The 10,453-nt window shown below is 41.2% G+C and overlaps 1 protein-coding gene across 1 annotated transcript in view; it reads right to left on the bottom strand.

The window, feature by feature from the left end:
- LOC106527344 (uncharacterized) overlaps positions 1-10,453 on the bottom strand; it is a 130,155-nt gene that overhangs the window by 46,075 nt on the left and 73,627 nt on the right. The window contains exons 45-49 of the mRNA XM_014022186.1: positions 8,134-8,270; positions 7,098-7,203; positions 4,878-5,098; positions 4,649-4,778; positions 4,443-4,573 (exon numbers count right to left, since the gene is read on the bottom strand). Of these exons, the coding sequence (XP_013877640.1) occupies positions 4,443-4,573; positions 4,649-4,778; positions 4,878-5,098; positions 7,098-7,203; positions 8,134-8,270 (725 nt within the window). The remainder of the gene's footprint in view (positions 1-4,442; positions 4,574-4,648; positions 4,779-4,877; positions 5,099-7,097; positions 7,204-8,133; positions 8,271-10,453) is intronic.

The raw sequence follows: 10,453 nt of genomic DNA, 5'->3' as shown, positions 1-10,453 counted from the left end.
GTTCTGACCTATCTAATGAGTTGGAAAGAGATTTCTCTTTAGCTGAGATAAACTCTGCAATTAAAAACATGCAAAATGGAAAATCTCCAGGACCACATGGTTTTCTGGCAGAATTCTTTAAGAAATTTTCGGATCTACTTTCTCCCCTGTTATTATCAGTTTTTGAGGAATCCTTAGCTACACAATAATTGCCACTGTCTATGCGTCAGGCGGTAATTTCCTTGCTTTTAAAGAAGGATAAAGACCCCTTGAGCTGCAGTTCATATCGCCCAATATCGCTTTTACCGATGTAAAAATTCTTACAAAGATGTTGGCAAAACGAGTCGAACAGATTATCCCCACAATTGTTGCACCTGACCAGAACGGTTTTATTAAAAATCATCAATCCTTCTTTAATATCAGGCGGTTGTTTAATGTGCTGTATACTTCTGCTCCGCCCGGTCACAACTGCAATGAAATTTTAATCTCGCTGGACGCCGAGAAAGCGTTTGACCGGGTGGAGTGGAACTATCTTTTTAAGACCTTGGAGATGTTTAACTTTGGCCCTATATTTGTTTCATGGGTGAAGCTGATATATACCTTGCCAATGGCAGCAGTACGCACTAACAGTAATCTATCCAGCTATTTTGAATTGGAAMGTGGTACGAGGCAGGGGTGCTCACTCTCGCCACTCTTATTCGCAATCGCGATTGAACCACTCGCAGTGGCTTTACGGAACAACCCTAAGATTAAAGGTATTAATCGGTTTGGCACTAAATATAAAGTTTCCTTATATGCAGATGATACTCTTCTTTTTATCTCAGATCCCTTGTCTAGTGTTCCTGTGTTACTTCTTTTACTTCAAAAGTTTGGAAACATCTGGGTACAAGGTTAACCTTCAAAAGAGTGAATTGATGCCTGTGACTCCAATAGAAGAGCAGCATATGGGTCCAGTTCCTTTCAAAATTAGCTCTGCCAAATTTAAATACCTTGGTATTTGGATTACTCACAGTCACAAAGATCTTTATACAGCAAACTTTCTGCCTCTCCTGGTGAACCTTAAGAAGGACATCGCCACATGGGCATCCCTGCCTCTATCCCTGGGAGTAGAATCAACGTGATTAAAATGACAATATTGCCCAAATTACTTTATTTCAAAGCGTGCCAGTGTTCCTCACCAGGACTTTCTTTACAAATTTAAATAGTGAATTGTCRTCCTTTATTTGGAATAAAAAACATCCACGGATAGGCAGTAAGATGCTACAGTTACCCCATGGTCTTGGTGGCTTGTCACTCCCCAACTTTTTATATTACTACTGGGCGGCTAACATAAGAGCCTTACTGTACTGGTTGAGAGACGACAATCCTGTTCCTACTTGGGTAAATCTAGAGAGGAAATCAGTCACGGCGAGCTCTCTYTCTGCTTTACTTTGCTCCCGGTTACCGTTTAATCAACCCATCTCAACTTATACTTCTAATCCGTTGTAACTCACACAATAAAAATCTGGAATCAGTGCAGAAAGTCGCTTAAAAGTACAGAATTATTATTGTCTGCTCCAGTATCAAATAACCATATGTTTGCTCCTTCACTAATGGACTCTGTTTTCAATACTTGGAGTTTAAAGGGAATAACTTCTCTGAATGATCTTTATATAAACAATAAGTTCACCTCATTTGAACAGTTAGCACAGAAATTCGACATCCATAAGTCACAGTTCTTCAGGTATTTAAAACTGAAACATTTTGTAATGTCAAGCTCTGGATGTTTTCCTCTACRCCCCCCAACTTCTCTTATAGATGAGATTCTGATGTGTAAGTCTGTAACAAAATGCTCTATGAGTAGAGTTTATTCTCTGCTCAGCTCATTTTCTGACTCCAATTTAGATTCTTTGAAGGGCAAGTGGGAGATGAACTTGGAGGAATCCATATCAGACACAGTTTGGCAAAAAATTATTCACAATATATATTCGTCCTCAATATGTGTGAAACATGTTATAGTCCAATTCAAGGTAGTACATCGTCTACACTGGTCTAAGGACAGATTGTGCAAATTCAAAAAGGACTTGGATCCGACGTGTGATCACTGTGGACAATCCCCTGCCGCACTTCTGCACACATTCTGGTCCTGTCCAAAGTTACATGGATATTGGCAAGGCATCTTTGACACCTTTTCAGGACTATTTGGACGAACTGTTCATCCATCACCACTCATTTCTCTTTTTGGGGTGGCTCTAAGCAGAAGCTTCCCTCAGTGAACATCAGAGGACGGTGTTAGCTTTCTGCYCTYTAMTGGCTAGAAGACTTATTCTTCTTCGATGGAAGGATCCACATCCTCCAGTATATGGTCATTGGTTAAGAGAAGTTATGTCTTACATTCATTTAGAGAAGATTAGATATACTGTTAGGGGATTTGTAAACAAATTTTTTGACATTTGGCAGCCATTTATATCTTACTGTATGTAGAAAAAATTTCGGCAGATAATTTTGTGTAAAGGTTAAATATTGTTTCATCATACACAAACCTGTTCATTGTATCATTTGATGAATAGTAGATCGATTTTTGTTATTTCAGTGGATCCAGTTTAGGAGGGGAGGGATGGGAGGGATTTTGGGTGTGTGTGTTTTGTTTTCTGTTTTTGTAAGTCTGTTCTTTTTTGTGGTTTGTTAAAAAAATAATAATAAAAAGACCTTGATCCAAAAAAAAGGTCTCCTCAGATTGCACATTTTCGACTTCGTTTTCTGGGGAGGTTAGGGACAAAAAACATTTTCACAGCCCTGGAGCCTCCGGGGATGGCAGCAGCTGCTTCATACTCCCAGGACAGGCTCTCTGAATCCCGGGAAGACAGAATCAGGGACTCCATGGGTGAATTTAAACAAAATTAGCAACTTTTTTGAGGTTTTTGTGTTTCATGACAAGTCATCCTATTATGACAAAATTGTATGCTGAATACACCTCCCGTAAAAGCATGCAAGGACCACCAACGCTTACGCCATGCCCATGGAACAATTGCTCCAGCCCCGGGGAGCCTGCCTAGCCTAGCACCTTGAAACAACCGTTGGACCCTCACCGGGCTGAAACCTAACCCTAGTTGTGGAAAAAGATTCCCTTACTGACATTATCATGCATGCCGATGTTTCTTCAGCCACAGCATACTTCACTGGTTCAAGAAACTTGTCCAGAAACAGACAACCCATGGACCTGCATGGACTTTTAATTCAACCTCCCATCCCCCCAATTTATCATACATTTCATGACAATTGGCACACCCAGAGCGGGCCTGGGGATACCCAGGAACAATACCCGAGGACAGGAACTCATCCCTAGGGAGAGCCTGGCCAATATGCTGCGTGGACCTCCAGGGAGCACAACCACTGACACCGTGCCCGGGGAAGGGCACCCCAGCCCGGGTAACACAGAGCCAGAGGGCCCCCGGACCTCCAGGGACAATTTTTCTAAGTATTCCCAATTTGTCATTAACTACTTGCTAAATGATACATCCAGAGAGGGCACCGGGGTGCACGGGAACCATACCTGGGGACAGGGTCCTGTCCCTAGATAACTTAGAGCCACAGAGACCCCCTGACATCCAGGGGTGGTTCTCCAAGCGATGGCCCAATTTGACTTTGAATGCATGCTAATTAATACTTCCAAAGGTTGCCCTGGGATGTCCTGAAACCATACCCGGGGACAGGGACCCATTCCTGCGAAGCTCTGGACCAAAATGCCGCCCGGACCTCCAGGGGGCACAACCACACACCCCATGGCTGGGGAAGGGCACCCCATCCTGAGTAAGTCACAGCCAGGTAGCCCCTAGACCTCTTGGGGCAGTTCTCCAAGCAGTGTCCCAATTTGACATTGGATGCATGCTAATTTATACTTCCAAAGAGGACACCGGGACGCCGTGGAACGATACCCGGACTGGGATTTGAACCAGTGACCTTCTTGCTGAGAGGCGTCAGCTCTACCAACTGAGCCACCGTGTCGCCCATACTTAACCTAGACCATTCTAGGGTCAGGGTTAAGTTTAGGGACAAGGTTATGCTAGAGAAATGAATGTTACATGGTCCTAATAAGGATAGAAATACTAATGTGTGTGTTGTTTTCTAGATTTCAGAAAAACAGTAGGTATTTTTTTTAAAAGAAATGTATGCTACTCAGAGTTCCTCAGAGGAAGTTTACATTTCAAAACACCATCTTTAGACCCACACAGCTGCTCTGAAACTTTAGGACAAGTGGATTTACATCAGCTGAACATGTCCTCAGAGGATAGAGACTAATTAGAGGGGCAGGAGTTTGAGTCTAGGAGGGCTGAGGTTTTAAGCATACTTTCTTAAAACTATTACTGGTTTGTGAAACAGTCCTTCAACACATTACACAAGAGTTCTGAATGAAGAGTTTTGAGAAGTGAAATGTCTTCACATAACGAACAGAATAAAAGTCCATTTGATCAGGTTATAATTACCTGTGAAGTGACCTGAGCTTCTAGGACAAACACTCTGGTGTCACTAAATGAAGTCAGAGCTATGTTAGTGGTGAACTGCCCCACAGAGTCAGCCTGGAACCTCAGTGGAATGTTCACACAATCTACTGGACCTGAAGAAGGAATCAGATGGTGTAATCAGACTGATTTGTTTGATTTTACAGATTGTGTTCATGGTGGACYAGTACCTGCAGGGTTCTCCTGTGATGTGTTCACCTCCTTCACAGGTATTACAACCGTTTCAGGTAAAGAGAAGTACTGCGGCAAAGAAACCTCCACGTTGTATTCTATCCCTTTACTGTGCTTAACATTTAAGAGCTGATTGAAAAAAAGAGAGACATTTAGAAAACTGTGAATCCTTTCATTGCAACAGCAACCAGGATCTCTCTCTCTCTCTGTCTGTGTGTGTGTGTGTACCATCTGTTTTGTGAACTTGTGTGTGGCCGTGGACTCTCTCACGGTGCTGCTGTACAAAGTGTGGGTCAGCAGTCGCCTCCTGCGCTCGCCGGCGCTCATGCAGTGCTGAGCCCAGACAGCCAGAGCGTTCTCCCAGGACTCGTTGACCCGGGACACCTGAAAAACCTCCTCACACACGTCTCCGACATGACAGTGAAGCCTGAGCACAGACACACCTGTGTCTAACAGGAGAAAAACAGATATAAGTAGTGGAATGAAGGGGCTCCAGTAATTGGTAATGGTATTCTTCCTATTGAACTACAAAATCTTTGTAGTTCATTCCTTTGTCTCGGGGGTTGATGTCACAACTGCCATTTTGTGTCAGAAGAGCTTTATAACCCCATGGTAATGGCAATTATTTTGAGACTTCTTTCTTTTGTAAGGGTTTCTTGTACATTTTGCACAGATGGTGGATAGTTAGTTTCTACAAAAGTAGGTTTGCCAACTTTAAGTCTGCTAACAGCTAACTAACAAGCTAACATCAACAGGTTTGTGTCAGTCCCACCAGTCTTCAGCTGGAAGGAGATGAAAACGTGAGGCGCAGACTGAGTGACAGTAACAGCAGTTGGTAATTAGCTGTCAGTGCTAGCTTCTGCCAATTTTTACTTGTTCAACAGTTTAGTGTTAGCTTCCACAAACTTGCTCACCTGTTTAGCAGTTTAATTTATTTTTAGTCAGTGAATTTTGAGTTAACAATGCTAACATTTTGGTGAGCTGTGTCCACCAGAGCAGATTAACATCAGTTTTTGCTTTATTGGTGTCAAATCTGTTCCAGACTGACAAAAACAGAGCAACAGATTGGGGCTTAGTTATTGGTAGGTTTATGAATATTTATGTACTTTCTTCAGACAGTTATTAAAGTTGCTAATGACTAAGCTAGCTCTTAAAACTCACCAACCTAAGTTGGCTGTCTAAGCTCGTATTATTCTCAACAACACCGCCCCTGCTGTGGAGCATGTTGGTGGCAGTATCAAGCTGTGGGAATGCTTTTTTGATTGGCAGAAAATGAGAAACTGGTCAGAGTCTAAGGAAAGCTGGATGGAACAATGGGCCTCATGCAAAAACCGTTCGTACGCACAGATTTGTTCTTAAATTGTGCGTACGAGTGATTTAGGAGAATTTGTGGCATTCACCAATGTTTTCGTATTCTACGATTTTTTTCAGATACGAACAAAATTCACGAGTGGTCCAGACCTGTCGTATATTTTACGTGAAGTCAGTCTGCTGTTTTCCAGACGGGTTTTCTTCACTAATAACTTTATATTTTGTTAGTTTGAAGATATTTTGAGTTGAAAATAAATTACACTCCATAATTATGTTGACAATAGGCTATTCTGCTTGAATTAGAGTTATAATTTTAATATATAATATAAATTGTCCGTCCGGCCGGCTTATCCGCTATCGGGTGCGGCGGGGGGAGAGCGCAGGAGAAAAACCCCGGTCTCCCCAGAGACACTTTCCAGCTCGTCCTGGGGGACACCGAGACGTTCCCAGGCAAGAGGGGATACATGATCAAGTCCTGGATTTTCTCCAAAGTGCCAGACTTATTTTGAAAACATTTTAAAATGATTATTTTAAACCCGCATCTGAGACCACCGCAGCGCGCTGGGGGGGGGGGGGGTTTACGGTGAGCAGCGCTGCGCTGCGGCTTCTGAATAAATGAAAATGATTTAACATAGTTGTTTATACTTTTAGCAGCTCTTTTTTATTCCACAGCTGAGCTGCTAAAAATGACAGATTTTCTTTTCTGGATCTCTGACAGACGGACTTCAATCTCTGAAAGAGTAAAGTTTTTATTTTTTCAGTTTTCGCTGTCATTTTCATGAATGAATGAACACTTCCTTGTATCTGAGGCATAGCCTTATATGGTGTTTTTGGGGTGGTAATTATGCTAATCTCCTCTCGCGTGCACGAGCAGCTGGATAGAACGGGTGGAAATTTACGCAGCTCATTTACACACTTTTCCTGAAGATAGAAGAGTTTGTTGAATCTGACGTGACATGTTCGTACGAACCCTTTGTACGAACAAAAGTAAGAGAAATTTAGGATAAAAATACGAACATGTTCTTGCATGAGGCCCAATAACTTTGCAACCCACTGTATGATTAGTGCAAAAGCAGCTACAGTAATCTGTGATGTTTTACTGTTTTCTGAGGAGCAATCGAGAGAAAAGTTTCTCACCAGAATCCTTTGTAATGAAACTCGAGTCAGAACTTGGCTTTGCAAAGACAGGAGAAGGAAGTGGTAGTTCTGCTGTAGCCTTCACCATGTACACCATATCCCCTACCTACAGAACCATGAACAACATACAAACATAGTAAAATGTAATTTCTGTCACATCTTGTCTAAGTACAACTCCAATGAAGTTAGGATGTTGTGTAAAACAAGTAAAAACAGATGATTTGTAAATTCTTTTCAGCCTATTTTCAGTTGAATACACAACAAAGACAAGATATTTAATGTTCAAACTGATAATCTTTAGTTGTTTTTTTATATTCACTCATTTTGAATTTGATGACTGCAACAAGTACCAAAAAGCTGAAACAGCAGCAACAGAAGTCTGGGAAAGTTAAAGAATGTTCACAGTGTTACACAGGTGAACAGGGTAATTGGAAACAGGTGTCACCAATGTGTCTAAAAGGGAGCATCCCAGAAAGACTCAGTCGTTCACAAGCAAGGATGGGGCGAGGTTCACCCCTTTACAAACAACTGTGAGCAAATAGTTCATCAGTTTACAAACAAAGCTTTTAAAGGTACAAATGCAAGGAATTTGGACTCATTTGGATTGACCAAAGTGGAAAAGTGTCCCGTGGTCTGACAAGTCCACATTTCAAAATGTTTTTGAAAATCATGGATGCTGTGTCCTCCATGACTGTCCATATTGTTGTCAGGACAAAGTTTAAAAGCCAGTCTCTGATTAGTGTCTTCAGTTCTCAAACAGTGTTGTTAAAAGGAAATGTGAAATGACCCTGTCCCAGCTTTTTTGGAACATGTTGCAGTCATCAAATTAAAAAAAAAAACCCACACAATAAAATGTATGCATTTGAACAATAATTATCTTGTTTTTGTAGTGTATTTAACTGAATATAGATTGAAAAGGATTTGCAAATCATCGTATTGTTACTGATGTTTCACACAACGTCCCAACTACATTAGAACTAGGGTTGTAAAACCGTAAATAAATAAAATGATTTGTTTAAAGAATAAGGACACAGACCTGAGGACAGGTCAGCAGCACAGTGCAGAATTTTGTCCCTGTGAAGAATGGCAGGTAGAGGATTCTGAGAGTGTCTGATTGGCCAGACTGTAGACCAACAGCCCTCACAGTACTCAGGAACTCTGAGTCTTCACCGCCTACACAGACCAGCAAAGGAACTGATCAAAAACCACGATCCTGAATGCAGGCACTGCAACCCTGAGGTGTCCCTTGACTTTCTYCAGTTTTAAGACCTGAATAATTAAACCTACACGTTGTGACTTATTCAATGGACCAGTCTCCTTCAGGATCCAGGACATCAGAAYATACCTCTGAAAAAACAATATTTAAATTCTACAGACCTGTTCAACAGATTGTTTCTTTCTTCAACAGACACTCAGAAAGAAACATCTGAATAAAGGTCAAAATACAACATCTAAACAGTGGTGGGCATATCTACCTGCCCTGGATTACTGAGATGCATCAGGACAGTGGTGGGCATAGTTACACTTATCAGCCCTAAGCTAACAGCATGACTAATTTTGTTAACACTGCTGTGTTAGCCTCTCAATTCTTTTGTTTATATGTTTAGCATTGTGCGTTTTGAGTTAGTTAACAGTGGTGGGCTACAACTCTAAAATAGACATATCTCAAAAATAAATCAAACGTACTAAGTTGTATCACGGCAGTGTATTTATTAAACAATAAAACAATAAAAACAGCCTTACAATGTCCTGTAAYGTTTTATCTTTTGTACATAAAYTTTGCCCTTCTGTGCTTGAGATGTAAATTTCTTAATGACTCTGGTTAAAGTCAGGGATGTAATGGTAAATGGACTGTACTTGTTTAGTGCTTTTTTTCCATCCAGGACACTCAAAGCACTTCACWCTACAATCTGTGTCCACATTTATCAATTCACACAGCACTCTACTAGGTCTCTGCAAAGCTAACATGTACAATTATCTATGGAGACTAATCAGTGCCTATCACATTCATACACTGATGGGACACACATCAGAGGCATTAGGAGTGAAGTGCCTTGSCCAAGGACACAACAACTGAGACAGCTGGATGGGTGATCTACCGGGTCCAGGACGACTCCCCTAACCACTCTGCCACACGTTTTAACAAGATTCTTCTCTACAGAGAGCATGACCAGTGCCTCAGGTATACTGTGTACCTGAAGAAAGTYTGGATTCTCTTCAGTGTTGAGAAGCTYCTSTCAAATTCAGCTGTGGTCAGAGGAGATGTGATGAGAATCTTCAGCAGAGTCCCAGTCTCTGAGGTGTCCTGCAGATTGTTCTCGATGAAGAGCTGGTACAGAGCCACAGCACCACTGCAGCAGCTCCTGAACTCATCCAGGCTTTAGATGAGAGCCTGTTCAATCTTCAGCTTGGTCTTGTTCAGCATTGGGTAAAGCCGGGTTCACAGGGCAGGATAATTGTTTCAAATTGGCCCAATTTTACCCTTCTGACAATCTAAGGAAGCTAAAATTATTGTGATGGCTTTAAAGACAATCTTAGAAGATCTTSCTGTCATGTGTGGAGTTAAGAATGAATCTAGTCGACTTGGAAGGACGACTGGACCGCTCCAACCTCAAATCAGGGATAATTAACATACTGGATTGTCTTGGCTTGATATCAAAGCGTGTGTGGTGTTCATCCAAGAACAAACAAGCTGCAACCTGTTGAATGTGATGTATAGCAAATCAGAAAGCGAGGTAACGTAAACACTGAGGGKAATCTAAAATACAGAAGACATAAAAAACTGTCATGACTCACCAGAAAGACAGCTGGATGTTGTAGGTCATTTTGAATTGTTTATTCTCTGTTAAAAATAGTTCACAAATGATCAACACTGCTTCTTCCTCGTCTCAAATGTTTATTTACTCAGAACTTACATCTGACCTCTGGAGGTCACGTGAAATTTTTCCTCTGAAATCTGTATTTTCCTGAGATTTCAAGAATTCTTGCGTGATTTCACATCTGACATCTGAATGTTCATGAATAAAATCTGTCCATGTTTGGTGTGTTGTCTCTTGCCGTGTGGCTGTACAGACTGTTCAGAGAACTGGCTGTAGTCCTGTAGGAACCTGTCTGCCGGCAGCAGTGTAGCACTGATCAGATGCTTCTAAATGTCTCAAGATGATGTCACAAACCTAAAAGAATAAATGCACAAATTTAATTCAATACAGAGATGGGTATAAATGAGCTTTCTAATATATAACACGTAATATACAGAAAACACTTGATGTAATGAATATACTGTATGTGTTAATTTAACAGATAGTTGCACCTTTAAGGAAAAATATAAAATTAAATTAAATAATAAAATAAAATAA

Source organism: Austrofundulus limnaeus, unplaced genomic scaffold (assembly GCF_001266775.1).
Source record: "Austrofundulus limnaeus strain Quisiro unplaced genomic scaffold, Austrofundulus_limnaeus-1.0 Scaffold320, whole genome shotgun sequence".
NCBI classification, from domain to species: Eukaryota; Metazoa; Chordata; class Actinopteri; order Cyprinodontiformes; family Rivulidae; genus Austrofundulus; species Austrofundulus limnaeus.
The sequence above is the reverse complement of the archived record's forward strand: the minus strand, read 5'-3'. Positions and strand labels throughout refer to the sequence as shown.